Source organism: Anabrus simplex, chromosome 5 (assembly GCF_040414725.1).
Source record: "Anabrus simplex isolate iqAnaSimp1 chromosome 5, ASM4041472v1, whole genome shotgun sequence".
Lineage (NCBI taxonomy): Eukaryota > Metazoa > Arthropoda > Insecta > Orthoptera > Tettigoniidae > Anabrus > Anabrus simplex.
The window spans coordinates 264785936-264813341 of NC_090269.1; the positions used below are offsets into that span (position 1 = coordinate 264785936).

At 40.6% G+C, this 27406-nt stretch overlaps 1 protein-coding gene across 1 annotated transcript in view; it reads right to left on the reverse strand.

Moving 5' to 3' along the window:
• Ptp36E (protein tyrosine phosphatase 36E) overlaps positions 1-27406 on the reverse strand; it is an 862119-nt gene that overhangs the window by 620681 nt on the left and 214032 nt on the right. Inside the window, exon 2 of the mRNA XM_067147378.2 lies at positions 11321-11436. Within this exon, the coding sequence (XP_067003479.1) occupies positions 11321-11419 (99 nt within the window). The 5' untranslated portion in view covers positions 11420-11436. The remainder of the gene's footprint in view (positions 1-11320; positions 11437-27406) is intronic.

The following is a 27406-nucleotide window of genomic DNA, read 5'->3' on the forward strand; positions in this document are numbered from 1 at the left end:
AAGGAAAAAATTGTCTGTATAAACATGGGTCCAGAAATGCGTACTATCCAAGATATCAGACTCCGTCGTGGGCTAGAACATCAGGAGGTGTGGGCTAGGTGGCAGGTACTGATATACTTACTGATATACCCCTGCCATTATATTACAAGAGGTGTCAAAACTGCTCGCCTCCCTTCATACTACAGGTTTATACTCGTCGCATGGAGTTACGAATACACCCGAATACGCCCGGCCTTGTAGGTATTATTTGGAAGGACCTTACAATTCTGCCATAAAGCGTTGCTTCAGCCGCCAGAGCAGTAGAGTACACCGAAAATATTTCCAGCGGGTTCAGATCGCGTGATCGTGGAGGACAGGAAAGTACAGTACGCATTTTCGGACTTTTTTTTCATCTCTGTATATGAGGAATCCACCTCTGAAATCATGCCAGGGACCAATGACCTTCGATGTTAAGCCCCTTAAAACAACAAGCATCAAGTTACGCCGTGTATTTTTGAAACAGCTTGTATATTAAACATAATTTTCTAGCCACACCCTAATAAAAATCATTGCTAGGTTGATCATTAGTATTGTGAGTGTTGTAGATGTATTTTAAAACCATAATGTAGGTCAGATACACTCCGTGCTCTAAACAATCACTGAAGATAATAGGCAACTGTAACGCGTGATAGAAACATGTTTGTTCTTAGTGAGATAAATCTCATTGTATCATTGTTACTGAACAATACAGATTGCACTCTGTTAGTTTCAACAGTCCGCTGGAATAATCTTAACCCTGTTATAAACTGGGCTGTGGAACTGATAAGGGCAGAATGGAAATTCCCAGGAAATCTCCCACATCCAACGTCTCCTTTTGAAGAGAGAAAGGGACAGAAAGAGGGGAGGGAGAAAGCGAGAAAAGCAGACCTCACTTGTGTAGCTGCTTAGACGTTATATTTCTTTTCTCAAGATGATGGGTTCGATTCGGGGTGATCTCGATTGCGTTTGAAGGTGTTTACGTTCAAGAACTCTGAGCCATTGACTTCTGGCGCGTTAAAGAACTCATTAAGGAGAGAACTATTACTCCTCAGTGTCTCTTAATATTCAATAACATTTTCCTCTTTAACGTCATTTAAATTGCCAGAGATGCCGAGATGTCTGAAAACAAGACATCGAGTCGTATTTAAACACCTTTATATGCCACCAACCTCGGTCACTATACAGATACCTTGAGAAGAGAAAATAAGAACGAACGACTACACTACTCGGATTGGTTCTTAGGATTCATAGCAATATTAGAAGGGTGTTTTTATTTATATTATATGAAGACCGGACAGAAAAGACAATTTTCAAACCGAGCAAGTGGCTGCGCGGTTTGGGTCACGTAGATATCAGATTACATTCGGGGGATAGTCGGTTCGAACCTTACTGTCGGCAGCCCTGAAGAAGGCTTTCTGTTGTTTCCCATTTTTACACTAGGCAAATGCCGGGGCTGTACCTTAATTAAAGGCTAGGTCGTTTCCATACCTCTTCAAGCCCTTTCCTATCCCAACGTCACTATAACACCTCTTTGTCGGTTCGACGTATAGAAAATTGTAAAAATGATAAAAGATTTAAAAAATGAAGTTTACAGAGCGAGTAGACTACACGATTTATTTTCTTCATTTTTTGCTTCGATTCGGGAAGTAATGGGTTCGATTACCACTGTCGGCAGCTCTGAAGATACTTTCAGTGTTTCCTGTTTTCGTTCATCAGGCAAATACTGGGACTATGCGTTAATTTAGGTCGTGGCCACTTCTTTCCCCACCCTAGCCCTTTCTCATCCTTGCGTCGATAAACATCTTCATTGTGATAATGCGACTTTAAAGGGAGAGACGGCCGGGCGGCTAGGGGCGTGCAGCTGTGAGCTTGCATCCGGGAGATAGTGGGTTCGAGACCCACTGTCGGCAGCCCTGAAGAGGGTTTTCCATAGTTTACCATTTTCATACCAGGTAAATGCTGAGGCTGTATCTTAAATAAGGCCAAGGCGCTTCCTTCCCACTCCTAGCCCTTTCCTATCGCATCGTCGCCATAAGACCTACCTGTGTCTGTGCACCGTAAAAAAATTGTAAAAAAAAAGTGCGACGTTAAACCACAAGCAAAACAAAATCATGTATTATGTTACAGAAGTTTGGAGTTCAAAAACTGTATGACTATTAATTTAACAGTGTCTAATGGAATTTTTTTTTTTGTAATAACATCGCAGAAAAGTAACGGAATAATGTCTGCGCATTTAGAAGCTTAACTTGGCCCAGCTAGTTGTGAAATATCGTTTTCTCATATGGGTGATTTGTATTGAATGTAATTACATTTTGTTCTAAGTCACACTGAAAACAAACACTATTTTCCTTCCATTATAATTACATTCATTAACAACAAAAGTTTGCTGAAGTTCTTTGACCTAGATTCAAGAACTCTAAGCCATTGGCTTCTGGCGCGTTGAAGAACTCGTTAAGGACGGAATATTGATCTTTGATCAAAATGACTTTGCAAGCAATATTTGGCTTTCTAAACGCCTCAACGAAAATGCAAAATATTGCTAATTTTATGTGAAAATAAAGAATGATGGAGCACAGAATTGTTTACATTACTTCTACCAGTACTTTGTGTCACTTTCAGAATCGCTACTTGAAACCATTATGACTGGACTGAAAGTAACTCGTATGTCCATATAACAAGTTGCGAGGCAGATCGTGATGAAGTCTGTAGTCATCTGGAAAAGCCACTCTTACAACCGACCCACCCGGCTGCGGGTACAGCAGGCTTGTACACACATGTGATATAAACATGGCATAGCGTTCCTCCACCTCCTCGCTTCACTCATTGTTGCAGGTAGACAGCCCGCTACAAGTCTATTGTGATTGAAATGGTCACAGTGGTTGATATATTATAGCTATACAACACATCATACCTTCAGCACTAGCTATTCACCCCGTTTCCCCTCCTTGTGAGTACTTGAGTGGTCTTCACTCCCTACCTTCCTCCCGCCCTCCTCACAAGTACTGGAGTGGGGCATTGTTAATTGTTTATGTCGGGACACCATTTCTGTGTATGCATGTACCAGTTAGTCTACGCAGAAGAGTCCCATTCTCACAACCGACCCGCATGAAACTAAACTGTGGGTGTTGATGTAACTACAAAGACGCTCACACGAAGAAAGAAGAAAGAATAAGATTGCTACATTATCATGTCAACCGATTACAAACTCAACAAAACCACAACATAAGTTCACCCACTCGTTTAACGACTTCCACTACACGTCTTGCTAACAACTCCACCTCCCAAGACTGCCTCTTTATACACATTGCCTGGCCAGGCTTCTAATAATGTATGACAACAGGTTTTCTCGTAATTTCTAGTCTCCAATAACCTATTTACAATTGGATCGAATGTTCTGTAACTCTCGAGTGACAAAGATACGTTGTTCTGGAGTATTACCCTGTGTTGCACAACAATTAAAACATCATATTTACAGGTAATATGAAATTAAATACTATTAATTACGTGTTCTTACATTAAATAAAGTCTTATTAATATACATACAGTAGATGTATCATGACGTAAGCTCACATGTTTTGTTACACAAGACAGATAATAAAACACACAAATAATACCCGTACATAATCACGTGAAAGTAATAATAATAATAATAATAATAATAATAGACGTAAACAACTTCATAACCACACCTCACAAGTCATACCGTTACTACTAATAATAATACCTACTAATCGAGCTAGATATTTCTACTATTTACCCATGGGTTTAGGGAATTCTTTTCAAGTTATACTAATCCCTACACTTGCATCAGTGTAGCGTATAGTTCCGTCTCACTCGCACAATGGATTACACCCAATTAATATAAGAATAACTGGAGGAGGAAGAGCATTAATGATATAATTTATAATGTTAAAGACAAGTGGTGGTAAACTTTTTTTTTTTTTTTTTACAAAGGAATAAACCTCTGGTTATTATTTTTCAGTGTTTCCTTAAACAAGGCATATGACAACATGTTATTTGACTGTGCCACTAATTTCTAAGTTAAAGAACACACCCAAGTCATCAAGTAACAAAAGGTTACAACCCAATAAGCCCCGAGTACAAGGCAGACACTGCAGAAAATCTGGGGATATTGTTAGATGCAACTATTGAAGGAGCCTCCTCAAAGGTCTAAGAACTGGATGCTTTTCCAAAGAGGCTGGTTTCAATGTAGTGCTTTTCCTTGCGCAATTTTCAACTGAAACTTGTCTAGGTATTCTCATGTTCGTTATACTATACTGTAACAGTAAATGTGGTACTTCGGTAGAGATGAAACGCAGGGCGTGTACCATTCGTTGAAGTGCATACAGAGGGAGAGGGTTTGTTTAAATAAATCTTAATAATTTTTTTCCAGAGTTTATTAAGAAATTGAAAGTAATGTCACCTCTGTACAGCGGATACAGTAGAAAATGTTCCTCGTCCTATGGCTGGTGATGTCCTTGGATTCCGGCAGCTCCATTTTCCATATCAGCGAACCACGATTCGTCCCCCGATGGAAGTTCTAGAAAATCCATTCGATGTCTTGAAGATTCATGCGACGTTAATTAATGGCGTTGAGGTAGTCCTTGTGAATGGTGAACATGAATGAACATCGTTAAGCCCTGGGGCGAGTTAATGTAAAGGCTGCTTCTGCACAGATGAGAGGAACGTTTATAAATGGTTTTAACGAAGTTCAAACACAAAATGTATCTTTATCACACGGTGAAATGTCACTCAATTTTGTCCCGTGTTAAGTGAAAGAATGCCACTAGACTCGAATAAGCATGTAAGTTAATACTCAGAAAATAAAAGTCCACTCGAAACTTATCGTCGAGTTTAACAGAGTCACTTAAAGTTTGTGGCACTTGGTACAACGTAAGGTAATGCCGCATGACTTACTTCTTTGAAGCACTGTTCAACATAATTCATTGAAAAATAAAGATGTTCCACTCGTGAATTAGAACTCATTCACGTATTGAAAATAACATGAAATCAAAAGACGAAATTAATCGAATATTGACAGTCCTTGGTTCGACTGTTCGTAAACTGAATGTTCGCAGAATTGAAATGTGCTGTTTATTAGAACTGAAATGCACTGTTCACACATGCACAGTTCACAGTTCATGACCTAAAATATTGACACAGTTCATGGAATGGTAAATTAAATTTGGATTCAAACACAGTCTTATAACTCGAAGTATTTAGTACTCGGTAAGGAGCAATCAGTTCTAAGTCCTGTCCATAACATAAAACTTCAATTTCGAGCACTCGAAAACGTTTGCGAGTCTTAGACACTCGTATAGAGTAACAGTCAATAGATAATGTCCAGACGATACACAATTCATCTCACGTCCTATCGGAGTAAAAAGTTGTCACAGTATAAAGAAATCTGCATAAGTCCATATTCAACACGATTAGGTTAAAGTCCACGGACTTGAAACTTAATAGCGGCTTCACGCTCGATCACGGTGCCCGCGAACCGACTGTGCGAACACTACAGTCTAGCGTGCACATAGATACTCCGGCCACACACTGGCATCACACTCTGGCAACATGCTGTAACACACTGCAGCGCACTGCAGCACACTCTAACATGCTGGAACACACACTGGTCTGCTGAGCGAAGCAGTACGTATTTATATCTGATCCGGGCCTCCACCCCTTGTTCCATAACTTAATCGTCCCAAGTCAGATTCACGTGAAATTCGGCAGGAACATAGCTAAGGGATCATGTTATATGGTGGTGATGTTCAATTTGTTCAATTATTATCGTGGGAAAAGTTATTACCCGTCGAAACTCGAAGAACATTCTGCATCAGTCTAGGCTCTGTAGTGCGGCGAGGCATGCTGTGACGTCACTCGCTCACTACGTCACACGCGCACAGCTGTTGCTCGCCGTCCAGTTAGAGCTGGGAACGGTAGGAGCGGAGCGGAGCAGTTGTTTTCGCTCGTCCTCCGGAGACCTCCGGTAGTCCTCCGATTGGATTCACGGGCGGAAAATTCAAATGCTTTAACGTGGGCAATGTTGTAACGGTGATCTTAGGAGGAATTACAATTTAAATTTCATTACTAATTCCACAGATGCATGTGTTCCCCCACGTTTGTCATTCAAATGCTGTAGTCGTTTCAAGATAGCCGCATTATTTGTTACACTACGAGTAACAGATTTTGATCTGCTGACATTCAGTTTGCAATAGGTGCAGGTGGATAGAATACTGTAGATTGAATATTGGCACAAATAATACCATTGCACATGCATTTACAATATTATTAATAGTAAAACAGTTTAAGCAATAAGTATATTCCAGTGCATGTAAACATGTATTATATACGATGCTCTTACATTGTATTATAGGTGTAGCTCATTTATGACGGAAAAGTACGTCCGGCTCCATGACTAAATGGTTACCGTGCTGGCCTTTGGTCACAGGGGTCCCAGGTTCGATTCCCGGCAGGATCGGGGATTTTAATTTTAATTGGTTAATTTCGCTGGTACTGGAGCTGGCTGTATGTGTCGTCTTCATAATCATTTCATCCTCATCATGACGCTAGGTCGCCCAAGGGTGTCATATCAAAAGACCTGCATCTGGTGAGCCGAACTTGTCCTCGGACACTCCCGGCACTAAAAGCCATACGCCATTTCATTTTTTAATGAAGAGTACGAACTGATTGGTATTGGTTATATGCTGTACCGGGCTGAGTAGTTCAGACGGTAGAGCTCTGGCGTTCTGAGCTCAAGTCTGCGGTTTCAATTCCGACTTTGCTCGGCGGTACTTGAAGATGCTGACATACGAGAGTCGCATGTCGGCAGGTGTACCGGCACATGAAGGAACTCCTGTGGGACAAAATACCGGCACCTTAACGTCGCAGAAAACCGCAGAAGTGGATATGGGAGTACAATAATAATAATAATAATAATAATAATAATAATAATAAAATAATAATAATAATAATAATAATAATAATAATAATAATAATAATAATCTTTCTATCAATTTACCCTCCAGGGTTGGGTGTTCCCTCGTTCGCAGAGAGGATCCCACCTATACCGCCTCAAGGACAGTGTCCTGGAGCGTGAGACTTTCGGTCGGGGATACTTTTTTGTTTTGTTTTACGTCGCACCGACACAGATAGGTCTTATGGCGACGATGAGATAGGGAAGGTCTGGGAATTGGAAGGAAGCGCCCGTGGCCTTAACTAAGGTACATCCCCAGCATATGCCTGGTGTGAAAATGGGAAAGCACGGAAAACCAACTTCAGGGCTGCCGACAGTGGGATTCGAACCCACTATCTCCCGGTTGAAAGTGGGTTCGGACCCCACTGTCGGCAGCCCTGAAGATGGTTTTACGTCGTTTTCCATTTTCACGTCTAGAAATTGCCCTCCTTAATCGTTCCTATCACATCGTCGCCATAAGACGGCATGACGTATAGCAAATTGTTACAAAAGTAATCGACAAATGAAACACGAACCATAAATGAGAATGTATATATTTCATATATTCGCCTTCGTCATACGTATAAAGCAGTATTTACCATGTCGCTACCACATCCGTTGCGCACCACGGATGGAACGGCAAGGAAGCACGCATTCAATACTGTTCCTCCGTCTTCCGCTCGCCGACCGAACCAGCGATTGGTTTCCAAGCAACAGTTTACTACCAAAGAATACCGGAGGGAGCGCTGCACTCGCACTACCGATTGCAATCATAGGAGCAACTGCTCCGTTCCCAGCTCTACGTCCAATGACGAACCGATGCAATCTCAGATGAAACTGTGGAACATGACATAGCTAAGACGAAGACAGACTGCCTAGAGCTGAGAACGGTAGAAGCGGAGCGGAGCAATTGTTTTCGCTCTTCCTCTGGAGACCTCCGATAGTCCTCCGATTTAATTCACTGGCGGAAAATTCAAATACTTCAATGTGGGCAATGTAGTAATGGTGATCTTGGGTGGAATTACAATTTAGGCTTCAGTATCAATTCCACAGATGCATGTGTCTTTCTACGTTTGTCATTCAAATGCTGCAGTCGTTTCAAGATTGCCTCATTATTTTGTTACGCTGTGAATAACAGATTTTGATCTGTTGAAATTCAGTTTGCGCCCGCCTCTGTGGTGTAGTGGTTAGTGTGATTAGCTGCCACCCCCGGAGGCCCGGGTTCGATTCCCGGGTCTGCCACGAAATGTGAAAAGTGGTACGAGGGCTGGAACGGGGTCCGCTCAGCCTCGGGAGGTCAACTGAGTAGAGGTGGGTTCGATTCCCACCTCAGCCATCCTGGACGTGGGTTTCCGTGGCTTCCCAGTTCGCCTCCAGGCAAAGGCCGGGATGATACCTAAGTTAAGGCCACGGTCGCTTCCTTCCCTCTTCCTTGTCTATCCCTTCCGATCTTCCCATCCCCCCGTAAGGCCCCTGTTCAGCATAGCAGGTGAGACCGCCTGGCGAGGTACTGGTCATCCTCCCCAGTTGTATCCCACGACCCAGAGTCTGAAGCTCCAGGACACTGCCCTTGAGGCGGTAGAGGTGGGATCCCTCGATGAGTCCGAGGGAAAAACCAACCCTGGAGGGTAAGCAGATTAAGAAAGAAAGAAAGATCATTTATTACTGAAGAGAATGAAGTGATTGGAATTGTTTATATGCTGTACCGGGCTGAGTAGTTCAGACGGTAGAGCGCTGGCTAGTGGCTGGGACGGAGCGGTGCAGTTGTTGTTATACCGAGTAAACTACCGAGTGAATGTACTGTAGCGGCATAACAACGTAAAGGTATTTCACCCGTATATTCAATGCCCTTTTCTTACAACATAACTGTTTCGCTTAATACAGCAATGTTGTTTTCTTCTGCTGAAGCCGACTACCACCCGTCGCGTAAATGCGGCCGCAAAATGTGCATTTTGCTGATGTTTATCATCGGTAATTTCAAAGAAATGCCATGCATCAGACGGCCTTCGTGGCATTTGTGGTACAAATTTCTGTACAAATTTATTAAATGCCTTTAAATATTCTAAAACACGAATACCATCTAAAAACGGGATTAAATATCAAATCAATACCACAATTCTTTTCTAATATACTTTGCATTACCTACACAACACAACAAACAGAGGAAATTTAATACGCACAGACTGAATGGAGTAGTGGTTAGCGTGATTAGCTGCCACCCCCGGAGGTCCGGGTTCGATTCCCGGCTCTGCCACGAAATTTGAAAAGTGGTACGAGGGCTGGAACGGGGTCCACTCAGCCTCGGGAGGTCAACTGAGTAGAGGTGGGTTCGATTCCCACCTCAGCCATCCTTGAAGTGGTTTTCCGTGGTTTCCCACTTCACCTCCAGGCAAATGCCGGGATGGTACCTCACTTAAGGCCACGGCCGCTTCCTTCCCTCATCCTTGCCTATCCCTTCCAATCTTCCCATCCCCCTACAAGGCCCCTGTTCACCATAGCAGGTGAGGCCGCCTGGGCGAGGTACTGGTCATACTCCCCAGTTGTATCCCCCGACCAAGAGTCTGAAGCTCCAGGACACTGCCCTTGAGGCGGTAGAGGTGGGATCCCTCGCTGAGTCCGAGGGAAAAGCCGAACCTGGAGGGTAAACAGATGATGATGATGATGATGATGACAGACTGAATACAGGTGCAATACACTTACAAGGGGAGGCCATGACGTTCGGATCACGGACTACCTTCCAACTTTGTACACATTTAGTAGTCCATTAGGACAACATAATGTGCAAGTAGTTCGGCGTACTACTAAGGCGTTCTCGAGAAAATCGCAAGATAACCTTTCGCGTCGAATATGTACCGGTGCTTTGGGATCACGAGCACGAAACGTCGGTGGTCGAGTGGTTAGCGTTCAAGCTCCGAAAGCGCTGGTTTACTGGATCGAGTCCCGCTTCTCGCGTTGTATTTCAACACTGGTTATTTTCTTCAAAATGCTATTTGTTCGGGGCGTCGACCCTTGTGGATCTTTTGCCCCTACAGCCACCATATTGTATGAACCTGCGTGTAATTGGAATGGCGGTAGTGTGGAATGTTGTGTGTGAGGAAAGGAAGATTAAGGACGTCACAAACATCCAGCCCCCAGGACTGGAATAGTATTCATTACAATTAAAAAACACCGGCCCGGCTGGGAATCGAACCCGGGGCCGCCGCGCGGCAGGAGGGCGCGTTGGCCCCAACACCGCGGGGACGTACGAGAGTTCTTATAGTCTATCATCACTTCAAAGGTAATATAATGAAAAAGGTCTATTCTATTTTATCGGAAATATATATATTATTAAACGTTAACGATAAATGCGAATGTATATATTTCATATATTCGCCTTCTTCATACTTATAAAGCAGTATTTACTACGTCGCTACCACATCCGTTGCGCGCCACTACTGGAAGTGCAAGCGAGCACACATTCAGTACTGTTGCTCCGTCCTCCGCTCGTCCTCCGAAACCTCCGATTGGTTTCCAAGCAACAGTTGACTACCGGAGAATACCGGAGGGAGCGCTGCACTCGCACTACCGATTGCAATCGTAGGAGCAACAGCTCCGTTCCCAGCTCTACGTCCAGTCAGTCCTTTGTAAGCGGCCCGGAGCGTAACACGTAAGTTTTAAAATTTCTATGACGGGGACTTAGTTTGTACCGCCGTTACCGGTACAATACTGTGGCAACTGCTTCGATATTTACTTCATACGGATAGCAATTGTAGTATGACGTTGGAATTGAAACGAATTTTCCCGGAGAAGAGAATGTTCCAAATGATGGACCATTACATTTTTCTTCATATGTTCAAGTAGGAATTCTTGTATCTACGGGACTCGTTTTGTGCATGACATCAGAACGGGCTTATGAATATGAAGTGCAAGAGTATCCTTCAGCTCTGCCCACATGCTCGGGATTTCACTGACTGACGAACAAGTTGGGCATGAGCTCAGAGCCACTGTTCATCTTTGACCACCACCAGCAGAACCCTCCTTTACTCTCGGCGGATGGACAACAAAGTTACCAACTGACACACTGTAGACAGGGAAAAATATTAAAGTCCTTTGGAAATCAAAAGAAAAGACACCATTAAGAATGTTCGTGTGGAGGAATGACAGATCAGTTTAAATGGAATCTCTCAAGGGTTCCTTTTTTGAAGCTTATAGTAATCCATGACTAAACCTGAAGTTAATAGCTGGTAATGTTTCTATTGAAAATAGCACGGTGGATGGAGAAAACTACGGTGCAACGTTTCTCATTCATAGAAGTGAACAATGTTGTCATCGTGCACAGTAATACAGACTATGATGAGAATGTTGTCTTACCTGGAACTCCACCTTGTACAGCACCGGAAACTTTCGCCGAAGGTCACACAGTTTTGTGTAATTCTTGAGCTCCATGGGTTTGTTGGGCAGTGTGGACATGACGCCATTCTCCTCTGCTGAAAAAAAAAATAACTTTTTTGGTCACTGCTTGATATTATTGTGTGAATATATCAATATAAATAATACATTTTTCACGTACACATCATTTTTGTTCAAGCATACTAAAATACCGTACGCTAATTTCATGTGACGTAACTTTATCATAATCAATAGCGTCGATTGGGAATTAGAAGTGGGGGGAGAATTATAGATAACAAAAAGTACCCTGTTTTTGTGGAAATAGCGGGCAGGGGGTATGTACAACTAGACTGAAAAAAAAGGCTACAAAACTACAACCAAATAAGCTCCAAGTACAAGGCAGACACTGCAGAAAATCTGCGGATATTGTTAAATGCAACTCTGAGTGAATTTCGTTAGAGAGGGAAGAGGCTGATGGTTTACTAACTTAAATGTGGGAACAATAGTTTTTAGAGATTTTGATTCAACACTATACAATAAAACTTTTACCAAAGAAACAATATTGCACTTGTTTTATAATTAAACGGAAATACGGCCTTATTACACAATTAAAAATCATTTATCATTTGGTATTTGACTACACACTAAGATTCTAACAGACACTAAAGTGAATGGCAAACTGACGAATGAGTGCGCGGCAAGCGGGCGAATTATACCTGTTTCCATTGCCTTGGCAAAAAAGAAAAGAAGAAAACCCTCTGCTACCCTCCTCACAGCACATGTAAAGTGTCCACCACTTGCTGTGGCACTATACAAGTCAGTTAGCCGCGATGAACGACATTTTGTGAGTATTGTCGCTAACAATTTTGTTAATAATTGAATAAAATAAAGGAAAGAATTAGCAGATAAGACAACAAGGATATGCAAATTGCTTTTCTTAATAATTCCTATAAATCCCAGTTTCAGCCGGCTAAAATGGAACAAAAATGTTATGTTTTTTCTACAAAGTAAGGTGGGGGGAGGGGACTGACTACCCCGTCATTTACCCCCTCCCTAATTACTGCTACTGATCATAATGACTTGCATGAAAATGATGCTGTTATTACAAGTATCAGTTTCCAACTGATCATCGTCCGTGAAACAATCCTGAACTGATAAACTAGACACTCAAACACTTCATTCCGCAGATAAATTTCACAGACTGCAGAATCAACAACCTGTATTGCAAATCAAATAATTTTTTAAATGTTAATTTCAATATGATAATAAATTGAGTTAATTTCCTGTGTTTCAATGTGCCTTGACTTCGAGGTTAAAGCCCCGTGTATGTCATATGTTGAACTTGCCGGGACACTTACGGTCAGTGTCTCATCTATCGCAAAAATTGAGAATTAACGAGTGTGGATCTGTATATTCCAAAAAAACTGTATTCCACTATGCTGCATTATTTAGTAATTTCTCATTAAACCAATAGAGGTATTTCGTTAACATTAGCATTTTCATTTCAGTGATGCGCATCTTGTTACAGGGTATTTATTTCTTGTTAGTGTTTGGATTCTATCGAAGTACTCGCGGATGGTAAACATACGGTGTTGTACTTGGAGCATGAAATAACTATTGCAAGATAATATTGGCCAGAGAAAGAGCCTAACAATTTAGGTGGACCACCCTACCCCTTTTGATGGTAACAATAACATTTCAAGAACAAGGTCGGTGCTCTGTATTCCGTCCGACCAGATGAGCAGAGGAAGGGTGGCTACGGCTCTACCGTGGATCTACTCCCCTACATTCGGCAGATGGACTGGGGCTAGTTTCCATCGTCATCTGTCCTGAAAATGGTTTTCCGCGATTTTTCATTCTTCTGCAGTAAGAGGAATGTATACTCTACGGCCACAAACATCTTTACCAGAAATAAATCTCCCTGGCCTGAGAGACGGTGGTACCGTCTACGAGGCCCACCGCCCCTTTAGAGACGGAAGGAAAACTTGATAGATTGCAATAAGAAAGTGCAATCATATAGATATGTTCTAAAACCTCAAAACTCAGATATTTAATTATGGTCGAAAAATATTCGTACACATTTTACCTGTAACGGTTATTAAAATACTCATATAAAATTAATAACTACCAATCAACACCAGGGGATTACTGTAAAAAAGAAGAAAAGATAAGGGACTGGCCCGGGTGGGGCAGAGGTGATGTAGCATTCCATTATCAGTATAAGCCACTCTTTCTATATCGGCAAGATTCGACTGTATACAATAAAATTTGTTCAAAATGTAACGTACGATCTCCCATATTTCACATGATTTTACCGTACGGGGAATGCTAATTGAGATATTCTTAATTATTAAATAATTCTCAAACTTGAAAATATCACCAAAAATATTAGTTCCCTATAAAAGGTCTACATGACAAATCATGTATGAAAACCGTTTTATAAATATTTGTATTTGGCGATTGTTTTTTACTGTATGAGCTATAATATTCACAAATTTAGATTTTTCATTACTGAGTCCATCAAGGGCGAGCATTGTTGACGTTGAAATATTCCTCAGTCGTCATTGTAACGAATTAAAGTTAGGTACACAAACAACTGTTCAACTATGCTATTGCATGGTATACGAGTAGTTAGCTGATACAGATCATTACACCTTATCAGATGCTTCATACTCGTTAAAGAAGATCGGTCACATCTGAAAAATGAACATGCCTACAGTCCTAGTTCCTCGTCACTAATCCACCCTCTCGCTGACGTTAAAATATTCCTTAGTAGTCACTGTAGCGAATTAACTGGCAATGATGTTGGTTGTACTCGGTGATTGCTTTGATAAGTGGCAAACCCTGTACATTAGCCTCCATTCATCAGGAAGACAGTTGAGATGACTGTCAAAATTAGAAGATTAACATAGAGGGATGATCACCTCGAAGGACGAGAGAAAGAGGAATAATAAAAAGACGGTCAAGAAAATACCGCTACTTCATTTAACCTGTTGTAATCGGGATACGTCTAAGCTCAGTTTCAGGAAATAACTTGCTTGTATAGTAGGGAAACATTTCTCTAGGAATTTATTTTTAACTACTTATCTATTATTTCATTTAAGCTGTTGTAATTAGGATAGTCTCAAGTGCAGTTTAAAACTGCAATGTAGTTATTTTATTAGACAGCATTTTGCTTACTTTATTGTTAATAATAATAATAATTTCGTGTGGCTATTTCTAGCCGAGTGCAGCCCTTGTAAGGCAGACCCTCCGATGAGGGTGGGCGGCATCTGCCATGTGTAGGTAACTGCGTGTTATTGTGGTGGAGGATAGTGTTATGTGTGGTGTGTGAGTTGCAGGGATGTTGGGGACAGCACAAACACCGAGCCCCCGAGCCACTGGAATTAACCAATGAAGGTTAAAATCCCCGACGCGGCCGGGAATCGAACCCGGGACCCTCTGAACCGAAGGCCAGTACGCTGACCATTCAGCCAACGAGTTCGACACTTTATTGTTGTGCAGTCCTTTCGACATTTTAATAGTTGACGGCAGTTTTTATTTCTCCGCGTACTACTACTACTACTACTACTACTACTACTACTACAAGACCGTACCCGGAGGGGATGTTACGGGGTTTAAACCCCTTCTGAAATATAAGTTAACTTGACAGATTTAAAGAGCATATACGGGTTTTGAAATAGCCTACAATAAACTAGAAATATTATAAAACAAGCATTTGCAAAATAAACAACTGAATTTAACCTGGACAATCTGTGCCATCTTTAAAATATTTCTCTATGATATAGTTAACAAATTTACTGCAAAGATATATGGAAATTTTAATTTTGGTGAGATATACGGATGGTTTATTTTTTATGTTCTTAGTACATTTTGCACCATAAACATCAGTTTCACTAAAGATATACCGGGTGGTCCACCAGCTCCTTGTGATCCAGTTTTATGCATCCCTTCACATTTACTACAATTCTGAAAGACATCGGTTCCTCTCCCTAAACCGGGGTAATATAACGAGATGTGTGTTTACGGGCTAGAAGGCAGCAGGAATCGTGAGCGCCACTATTAATTCATCGTGGGTACCTCGAATGAACCCATAAAACGAATACAGATACCCAGAACACGTACTTTAAAACAGGAGGTGGACGCACGGACCGGGAGCACGGTACTGTATAGGCTGCCTTACAGTTATCGTATACTTTTCTTTCAGTTTACCGTAAACCACCGATCGCTTCGTCGGAATCTCTTTGCAATCCACTTTCGGTTAATAAATTGTCACCAGCTTCCATTGTCTCACGATATACGTTCGCTCCAATACGGTCAATAAAACGTTACTACTTTGTGTCATTCATTAGATTCACTGTGGTCAATCATCCCGAAATGTAAAAACATTAATATTCATAAGTCACATTGCATCTACAGCTGTTGGTATTTCCCGTTAAACCCACTATATATTGTCGCACAGTATGTAAAAGATAACGTGAGAGCGGATTTGGGACGCCTCTTACGGAACAAAATTCAGTCAAAAAAAAAAAAAAGACTGGAGAACGAAGCATGTTCGTAGACATTCAGTTTTCTTGAGAAATACTTATTCGATTTTGAAAATAATCACATCGCTGAATTTGCAGTGTCCATATCTCTAATGATAGGTTTAGAAAACTGTGTAGTTTCAGTTAAACAGGTTAGTAACCTTATATCAACAGATATTGACCACGTGGAAAGTACTGCAAATTCAGTTAGTCCCTTGGTAACATTACTGAAAGTGAAATTGTTTAGCGAACATTTTTGTTGACACACTCCGTATATTTAGTTAAATATGAGTTTAACTACTGCTATTTACAATAGCTTTTAATATCACTTACTGAAGAAAATTATTCATCTAGGTTCTGGTCTACCTCTTATGTATTTACGATTACTTTGAATACCTCTCCGCACTTCAGCCAGAGTACAAAGGCCTTCCACATGAGGATTTGTTGCTGTAATCCTTGAATATTTTGTAAGTTCAAAGGACATTCATAGCAATTTGTTTTTCCTCTTGTAAAGCTCTCTTTGTGTTCTGAATTTGTGAGAAGAGATACTTGAGCGGGCTCGCAGAAGCGACGGCTGTGGTTTAAAGAGGCACTCCCTGCGCTTAGCTTCCTACGTTTAAACGTTGGTAGGTTAGTTTAGCTTAGCTTAGCTTTTATACTTCCTCAATTACGTTTGATTAAAATCTGGTTTAAATGCCCAGGGTTAGCTTTATTTTATTGGTGGTGGTTTAACGTCGCGCTAACACAAGGATGCGACACGACTGGGATCGGAAGCTAGTGGCCATAGCTTTGAGATATAGACCTCGCACTTGCTCGGTATGAAAGTGAAAAACCATGGAAAACTATTTTAAGAGCTGCCGATGGTGGGCTAGAACCCTCAATCTCCCGAATGTAAGCTGACGTCGACCTGAACCACGTAGCAAACTCGCTCGGTGGGTTAATTTTATAATCGGAGCAAATTTCTCAACGATACTATGACTTATTAACATTAAGTACGAGTGTCGAACCGACACAGACCAATATTTCATGAAATAATAATAATAATAATAATAATAATAATAATAATAATAAATTAACAATAAATTAATAGTAAATATAAATTGTAAATCATTATTAATAATAAATTAATAATACATTAATCGTAATTATTATTGTTATTAAAACCACACATCATCTTAATCTGCATAATTATCTTCATTTTTCAACGCAACCTTCATTTTCTTTTACGCATTTTCTCCACTGTTCTGAAAATATCCTTACAGTAGACCTTCGTTCCAGCAGCCTTAGAAACTGACGCAGTGCCTTCTCTATGTCCTCCGTCACCTCGTCTCGTAACATTGGCCTTATAAATGCTCTTTCAGAAAATCAGAAAGTTGACTCACTGAAGCTGCCGTGTGCTCACTATCCCAATTTCCTTCTTTGTGAACTGAGTAAGGCTGCGCATTACCATGTTGAAGGACGATTTTCTCTCCAGACCGTTTACCGCGCAATGTATGACGAAACGTGTGAAGTGTTTGGATATGCGGGAGAACATTTATAATTTTATAGTCTCCCCAAGTTCAATACATTCAGACAAAATGCACTCCCTACATCCCAGGAAATGATGACCAGAACTTTTCAAGCTGATTGTATGATTGGGGCATGATAGCCGAGTGGCACGATTACTGGCTTCTCATTAAGGTGACGGCGTTTTGAATCTGGCCAATGTAAGTGATATTTTTGAAATAAGTCACGTCATCATGGTCTATGGCTTCTACTTGAAACTAGTAAAACTAGAAGTCCAGTAGCTGTAATCAAGAGCCATGTAAACCTACAAGTTTACTTTCCTTTTTACAGTTTTTGTCGGAGAAGTCCGGAAGTGCTATTCCATGTTCTCTTCTTTTTGTTTCCGGTTCATATTCCCTTTAACCAAATGTCACAATACTCAATTAAAATCTTCTCCATTTCGATATCTCTGAAAAGTATCTTGAGCGATGCCCTGTCTCTGAACTTAATGATCTTCGGTTAGTAAAGGCGGGACTCAGCGGTTCCTAGGTTTCCAGTCATCGCACTTAACTGCAACTGTTTGATATAAATTCATTCGAAGAATGCACTTAAACTGCTTTATATCTTATACAATAAAATGTTAAACATTTCGTGTGAATGAAAACCTACAACTTGTTTTCCAGTCAGCGAGCGGGTAAGGGAATGATGAATGAAGCCGGCATCTTGTGGCGAGGATAGGAGTTGTGCCGGTTGCCAAAGCCTGTCGCACTCCTATGGGGCAATGAACACGTTGAGTGCCAAGCGACCCCATATGGGTACGGGAGAGTAGTCAAGTTTTTTAACTTCACGTCTCCATATGGGATCGTACGTTCGTTCTAAATCGAGAAGTGTGCGAACCCATTTGGGTGCGCAGTAAGTATATGTTTCGAAGCTGTATAAAATCTCTTTCTGCCATCTGCTGGTCATTTATTTAAGTACGTGCAGAGTCCACCTTCCATTCCTCAATTCCTGTTTTGGCGCGACTCTATATGGGTACGTCAAGAGTGCTTTGTAGCGTGACAAAGTCATTGAGTATCTCGCGCACCGATTCTTTGTGTAAGTGTGCAGTGCTGTGAGTTTCCTTTTCTTTTTTAAGTCGTTACGAGTAAATCGAGCAGTAAAAGACTTAGTGCAGATAGTCTGGACGATATATCGAACAAGTAGGACAATGATGATGTAGGACGAAGTATATAGTTACAGTGATTTTGACCCAGTACAGAGCAAATAGAGTTCTCGCATGTTCATCCACATTGATGACTACAATATTCAGCATACACTTCCCCACTGTACTCCGGGTTTCCAGGCCAGCTGTTGCAACAATAAATTATGATCGTCTTCAACGATATAGTTACTGGTTTCCCATGTTGCGCAATCATCGCTTCTAGGTTTTCTTACTCAACTTAAAAGTTATACAAACAAAATTATATACTTATTCAATATTCCGTAACTAATAATTCTTTTTATAATATTATTCTGTTACATCCTAATTTACCAGATTCACATGATTTTCACTACTTTATATAACTACATTTTATACTAAAATTTCCTAACCTAGAATCGGAAGATCGTCATTTACAAACATTTCCTGACCTACAATTGGGGATCGTACTTTTTTACGGCTCCAGTATGAACAAGCTAACGCGTCTTTTATAATTAACGGCATATAACGCGTCCCTGAAAAGGAAAAGGTAAGTATGACGAGCGTCGGGACAGTAACTACTGTATAAGTGCGACCCCATATTGGGGCGCATGTACTGTACGTGTACAATTCGTAATGACCAATACGACTCCAAATGGGGTCGCAATATTTTACCTAATATACATAAGAAGTTAACCTAATATATCATAAGTACATCCTCATTTCAGCGATCATTTGCATGGTTAAGCCTGTGAACGTTTTGGCATGGCACTAGGCGGCAATCCTATGAAATTTGGTCTGGCACTCAGCGTGTTAGTGACTGACAGAGGAAATGAAATGATAGTGGAGAGTGTTACTTGAATGAAAGATGACAGGGAAAACCGAAGTATCCGGAGAAAATTCCGTCCCGCCTCCGCTTTGTCCAGCACAAATCTTACATGGAGTGACCAGAATTTGAACCGCGGAACCCAGCGGTGATAGGCTACTGCCTGCGCTAACATTTCGCGTATAAGTAACTATATTGTTTAAATCGAAGTAAAAATGCCACATTAGAACTCCCACATTAAAAAAAATCACATTTAATGATGAAAGAACGCTGCCTAAAGTGAAAGAGAAAAAGTACTGCAGCTGTTGGAAAGCTGTGAAACCATTCAAGCTCTTGCCCGTATGAGGTTATGTTCCTTGAATAGTCTTCTAAGTAGGGAACTTTGAGTTTCGGTAACCAGAAATATACGCTCATTAGGTCTAAAACCAGAACCCCACGTGGAGTCCTTTGACAGCTGTCAGCAGATGAAATGAGACATGCAACTGGCTACTGAAGGCTTGTAACGGGGACGTGGAGACTTTCGATAAAATGTCCGTGATTAATTGCAGAAGGATTAAGTGACAGTAGCTAGGTTTTGCTACCAATCCAAAACTGTTTACAATAATGTTCTTGCAGTACTGTACAGTGAGCCACGTCAACATACCTGCTTTCGTTTTTCAATACCGCATGAATGCCAGCCTAGTTCAGTTTTGGGGTTATTTACAGAACCGTCAGCAACCTTTTCCATTAAAAAGGACATGATAAGTACAAATCAATGGCTGCAGCTCAGGAGAGCAAAGTTATGTAAAAGTGAAGAGCTAATATAGTTTACAGGAAAAAGGTACAGATCGCAAAGGATTTTCGTATACCTTATTCATTTACGTATCTTTAAATAAGTATATTATTATTTAATTCGAATTTATGGATAATTACATTTTTATGGAAATCAGGTTTGTATTACCCAAGTTCTACTGTATATTATTTAAAATATACGTTGCTAGCTACCAGCTATTTTGTCGCACTAAGATAATATTTCCAGTTCGAAAAGCTTGTACGAGACCCCTAGTTAAATCTACATCCTAATTATGTCGCGCTGATTCTGACGATCAGTTTCATCAACAGCGTTTTAAGGGTTAAAGCAATAGTTGCTACTGTATCATCACCACTACCACTAGTTACACTTAGCATCTAGCACATAAATGAGAGTTGTATTCATACTGTGTAGGTATATGTATAACAATTCTGCACTCCGAAATCTGCATAGAGGGATCCTGAAGGTTAAAAAAGAAATTCACATTGAACATAAAATAACATTTAAAATTTTTAGACAACTTCATTCATCGCGGCTGATTTATTTTATGTTTACCACATTTTTTAACGCATCAATTTTCCCCTATCGGGTGTCCCACTGCTGTGTATTGTTCATGTATCGTATTAGTTGTACTTCTTTATATTGTCTTTTTTATGGTGCGTAATTAAAATTGTCAGTAATCGAAGCTCGATAGAATTAATTCAGCGATCTACCCTTTGCATAATGTACGCATTCTATTTTTAATTAGTGTCGAAATTAAACGTGTATCGTATAAAATAAACGGAACGTAATAAAACACTGTATACAATTGAACATTGAAATGGGCTTTAATTCCTTAAGCAATTCCACAAGAGTGAAAATTGATCAGTGCAGAAGCATAAACAGGAGAAAGAACAAAATGAAATATTACATGTCCAAAAACGAAACTCCATGGCATTACAACTCTGACGGATCTGTGGGGTCGCGGGTGCGAAATGTTTTGCACATGTGGATTTGATTGTGTTTTATGGCCGGATGCCCTTCCTATCGTCAATCCTATATCGAGGGATGTAATTAGTATTACGTGTTTCTATGGTGGTTGGTAAGTCATGTGTGCTGTCTGAATATGAAGAGGAAAGCTTTGGGACAAATACAAACACCCAGTCCACGGGCCAGAAGAATTAGTCAGACGCGATTAAAATCCCCGACCAGGCCGGGAATAGAAACCGGGACCCTCAGAACCGAAGGCCTCGAAGCTGATCATTCAGCCAATGAGTCGAACGAGCTCATAGCTCTTTTCTGGGTAATATTATACTGCTATTTATTAACCATTATGTTTTTGATTCCACGGGGCACCAATGTGAAATCACACTCGACACTTCAGACAAAGAGAGTCGTCGAGGTTTAGAGTAGCTGCGAATTGGATTGCTCAGTTTTTGCGGCTAGTCTCGCTAGCCGCAAACTCACTCAGTGTAACTGCTAAATGGACCATGCTCCATCTTAGTGGTGTAATGTCAGACATTAGAGGACAAAATAGACTCCATCCCTTACAAATGTATACCCACAATGTCTAATTTATCGATGATGTAAGGTAAAGGTGGACAGCAGGCCGAGTTACTCGTCTTCAGGTCCACTCAGACTTTACAGTCGGGCTGTGTAAAGAGCACTGGATACGTGATAGGGTGGAACCTATTCTATTCCAAATAGGTAACCCTGTTCCCTTCTCCAGAAACGGCTTGCCCTATTCTCTCCCACGAGGAATATTAACCTTGAAAGTCATGGTCTAGTTGTCCGACTCGTTGGCTGAATGGTCAGCGTACTGGCCTTCGTTTCAGAGGGCCCCGGGTTCCATTCCCGGCCGGGTCGGGGATTTTAACCTTAATTGGTTAATTCCAATGGCTCGGGGGCTGGGTATGTGTGTGGCGTATTCAACATTAGAAATCATCCTAGGTAGGGTCCTCATCTTCACAGACACGCAGGTCGCCTAATAGGCCGTCTACTAGAAAAAGACCTGCACCAAGTCTCTCCGGAGGCCATACGCCATTATTATTATGGTCTAGTTCCATTCCATTCCGAATCGAGTTGTAATGCCCGATAATTGTCCTCCGCAAATTGAAATAAAATTTTCCGTCCCACTTACACTTATTCAACAGAAGCTAATCTTTCAGCCCACGTAAATAGCGGAAATATTGCTTCTTCAGCTATATAATTGCATTAAAACTTCTACATGTTTGTCGGAAGATGACATGTTGGAAATAAAGACATCTGCAAACAAATCTTAATGAATATGGATCTAGATAAATTAGCCTAAATAACCATCTTTAGAACTTTCCAATATCTGGAGGAGGATTTCGGAATTCAGTTCTTAGGCCTGTAGTCTACATTTTTCTCCATCATACCTGCTCTAAATGAAAGCGGCAGTCAGTGACATTAGCATTTGGAAATATTGTTCGCACTTCACTGTGTATAGCAATTTTGAAGTCCACAACTACACTACGTCAGTCGGATTAAAGTTTACTTTACTACATTGATCCACTAAACGTAAGAAAGCTATTTCATACGTACCACATGCTTTGTTCTTCAGTAGGGTAAACACTAACAGCAAGTAACAGCCATTCTTAGAAACATGCAGGGTGAATAACTGTAAGAAAATATTTCGTACAACAGCGGAAAGTTCCATTATGTAAACACCCGTAATCCCTCAGACTAGTTTAAGGTCGTACGTCTGTATGTGAGGTCATCAGCCCGAAGGTTATGCGGTTATAAGGAAACCGCAAAAACTAATTGCAGCACCAAAATGAGGCGTACTACGCAGGATGAGAAGTGAGGTAGTTTGCCATTGCTTTCCCCACTGGGCCAGAAAGTACTATTGCAGCACGACTATGAGCAACACTTTTCATAACACTCAGACGCACTAGTCGTGCTCTGAATGTCATTGCTCAGCACTACCCTTACCCCTGCAATTTCCATACTGTTACAGCCTTGGATGTTGATTGGGACTTCGGTAGAAGCTACACTTTGTTCTGGCCTGTCCCAAGAGTTGGATGCAAAAGTACTGTATACAACAAGAAATGGCAGCAGGCAGAAGGCCGTATAAACAACTAAAAATCAGGAAGTTCTCTGGAGCTTCATTGACTAGCAGAAACTGATTTCGATTTGCAGCTTTAATGTCCAGAAGAACATATAGCACAGTGTTTCTTGAATGTTCTTTGGAACACGCGGTATCGGTTGTTAGTGTTGATACTTTATAAGGACTTACCTCAATATGTATAATTTTCCATAGGCACTCTGAAATACCCCGAATTCTTCGCGTTTAGTAGAGTTTCAAATTATGTCTCAATTTAAAATATCAGGGATCTCCAGTCATGATTACGATCAACATTTCTCTCTACTACTATTTAAGCTACTTTTTTGCTATTTGTTTTATACGTCGCACCGACACAGATAGATTTTACGGCGACGATGGGACAGGAAAGGCCTTAATTAAGGACTTAAGGACTTAATTAAGGTACAGCCCCAGCATTTGCCTGGTGTGAAAATAGGAAAGCACGGAAAACCATTTTCAGGGCTGCCGACCCTGGGGTTCGAACCCACTATCTCCCGGATGCGAGCTCACAGCTGCGCGCTCCTAACCGCACGGCTAACTCGCCCAGTCACTATTTAAACACTCTTATGAAATACTTGAACAGTTTTTCTGGTACAGGTCCATCTTTTAATATCACCTTTCAATGTTTTTTGAAAACTGAATTTAAACCGTTTTATATGGTGCAGTTCAATAATTTCCCTTCTCACTTACAGCTTTCACTAAACCAGACATGGCACAAACTGGTCTAATATGTTGACTTAAAAGTACACATAATGAAATACACATGTAGTGAAGGTAGGGAACTGGGAATTGGATGAAACTGGGTTGTTCAAATTCCTAAATAAAATGGGAATGGGAGGGAAGTGGGTTTTCATTGTTGTTGCTGTTGTACCTTTTTCGTTCGGGAGGGAAAGGGGCTGTGAAAATTGGTCTTGCGAGGAAACCTGACCCACACTCGCTGGGATACCTGTGCGCGGTGGGCTGGTTCTGGACGACGATAAAATTCGCTATGATAGAGAACTATGGTTGTCACATGAGAATAAACAAATTTCCTAGTCCACCATCCAGAAATTTCAGAATCTTATCCCTACTGTAAGGATTTTCAGACGCCAATCACAAACAGGTCTACAATACTAATGATCTACAAGTTTCCTGCCATTAACACCTCAACACCACTGCATTCTTTTGCAGTGGAGTCAGGGGTGAGCAACGTGAATTGTTATAGTCTTGTGACGTGTTGTATTTAGTACTGAAGCACTTTATTTTCTTTGGATGTTGTTTCAATGTAGTGATCTAATTAAGGTTGTTTACTACTATGTGTAATTCTGAGTGTGATAATGAGGACGTCTCTCGTACGCCACGGAAAGGCCAGGAAAACGACTCGGCAAGAAAGTCTTCAATAAAGAGTGAACATGTATTATTATACATTTGTAGAGATTTTTCGAAACTTTGGCTGATAATCCAGACATTTTAAATACTGTAAATTTCAAGCAAATTAAAAAAAACTGTCTGAAAATGCATGTGGAGTCGGTAGATCAAGTGTTCAGAACATTAAATGGGCTGTAGATAATGAGGAAAGAAAAGAAGCCCAGTTTAGTACGCCGCGGAAGCACTTTAAGAGAGAAAAGAAAGTAAGTGGATTAGATGATTTCGATAAGGAAGCAGTACGTAAATCTGTCTTCAATTTTTATGATCGTGGAGAGAATCTAACCGCCGAGAAGGTCAGACTGGATTTAGTTGAAAAAATTGACTTTCACGGTTCAAGGAAGACCGTGATACGTTTCTTGAGAATTGTGGGTTTTAGTGTGACAGACGAAGTTTTTGATGGAAAGAAGAGATATAGCTTGTGCATGCACAATATTACCCCGTAAAATTAATGCTGTGGAGAATGACGCTCTTGGTAGACCTATCTTCTCTCTATATAAAAGGCTAACTCCTACTGGCTGTAATCAACGCCCAGCCAAAACTACGTGACATAAAGAAATGACATTTTGTGGATACATTTATATTACAGTACGTGCTTACTAAGGGGGGAGTTTTGGATATTCCGTCGCCAAGGTGGTAAACATTGGGGTGAACTGTTTAAATGAGTACATTACATCTATGTCTAAAAACCTTAACAGTTTACAGACGTAAACATTTTATTTGTAATCTACATTAAAAGTAAGGAAACACGTATATTTTGTTTTCGGAAAATAAGTATTTTTAAAATGAATATATCAAGATTATATATAAAAAGTTTTAACATTCTACGGACGTGAAAATTGCTATTTGGAATCTCCCGTAAAAGTAAATAAGCACACATAATTGTTCTTCGTAAAATCTACTTAAGGGGAAGTAAAAAAAAAATAGCATATGTACAGTATATATCAAAAAAGTTAACATGTTACAGGCATGAAAAATAGTATTATTGATCTCTTTTAAAAATGAAGCAATACTTATTTTTTACAGAAAACAGTTAAGGGAGGGTAAAAAGGATTGAAAATTCTGTTGAATTGTTTTTATTAGGGTACTGGTATCTCAGAAACTGAAGATGTTACAGACGTTAAAATTGATATTTGGAATCTTCATTAAAGAACACCTATTTTTTGTTTTCAGAAAATCCACTTAAGGGGCTTGAAAAGAAGTGATGTACGGGTTGAAGAATTCTTTATGATTTTTAAAATTATGTTCGGAGCGTCGACCTATGTGGATCTTTTGCCCCTACTGGCACCATAATTTATTGTATGAACCTGCGTGTAATTGGAATGGCGGTAGTGTGGAATGTTGTGTGTGGGGAAAGGAAGATTACGGACGTCGCGAACAACCAGTCTCCAGGCCTGCGATATTAATCATTAGAATTAAATTCCCCTCACCTGGCCGGGAAGCGAACCCGGGGCCACCAGGTGACAGGCAGACGCGTTGATTCCTACACCGCGGGGCCGGACTTTTCTATATAAATAAAATCGTAACGACCGTGTGTACGTTGACTACTTTGGCGAAATTACCGTACAATTATCCGTTTCAGGTGTAATAATGACCATCTGCATATATTTTAGCCTTCGTTTTCTGAAAGTATTCATATTTACCCCTCTCCCCATAATTAAGATGGCGGCACAACCTGACAGACGAGCTAAAAAGTTGAAATATGGCAAAATTATAGGTTTTAGACTGACGACGAAAACATTCCAAGATGTTGAAATTTTTCGCTTTTTATCTCCAGAAAATATCGAAATATGGAGGCAATTTTAATTATGGTGAAAGACCTTCGTTCCGATGAATTTCGTGGCTAAACGTATCACGTCGTATCACAAAACGGATGGCACAATCTTCGTTCAATTTGTACTGATCTACAACTTTGGTCCTATGACTTTTTGTCGTATCTCTATCTCTTATGCGTTTGATTTGGCTGTGTTTCTCGATTTACGTAAATTTGTCAGTGTTTACATGTGTAATTCATAGCTGACACACTTATATGAAAGACGGAATCATTAAATTCGGCACTAACATTGGCCGTTCCAGTAGCCATATGTGAGTCAAATTGTACGTTTCTAGCTGTCACATAAGCATACGGAAAGTAATGCAGTGTGTGGAAACCTTACCAAAATTTCTCCCTTTTCAAATTTTCTAACTCAATCTATCCCATAAATGAAGGAGATACTAGAATTGGCATAGGATCAACCATCAGGCCACTAAATATGGCGTCCTATCGTGCAGTCCTTTTGTCGATATAACGTACCGTTTAGCACTTAATGTGTAAATAAAGGTCTGCAATATGTAGACATGAATATACTTTCGTATGTCGATTTATATTTCCACTGAACTGGATTTGTAGCGATTTAGAAAGGGTGTGTTTGCTATTATAATTAATACTTTACAAACCAATAGCAGGAGGGCGTCTATTATTGTAATCAATACTCCCCACATCGACTTTTTAACTGGAAGTAGGAACGGTTTCCTTCTCCAACTCCTGTGTAATTTGTATTAGCAAGAAGGGCCTAAAATTCTAATGAATAATTCCCACCCCGATTTGACTGGCATAAAGCAAGGTAACATGCAATTTTCTTCAAACCTCCCCTACCCGTTTATGCCTGGAAGAAGGAAAGGGGACCTGCCTTTGTAACGAAAACTTCCCAAAATGATTGTGACCGTACAGTAGACAAGGGGGCCTTCTATCATAATGAAAACTTCCCAACCCAATTGTGAATACTAGTTGGCAAG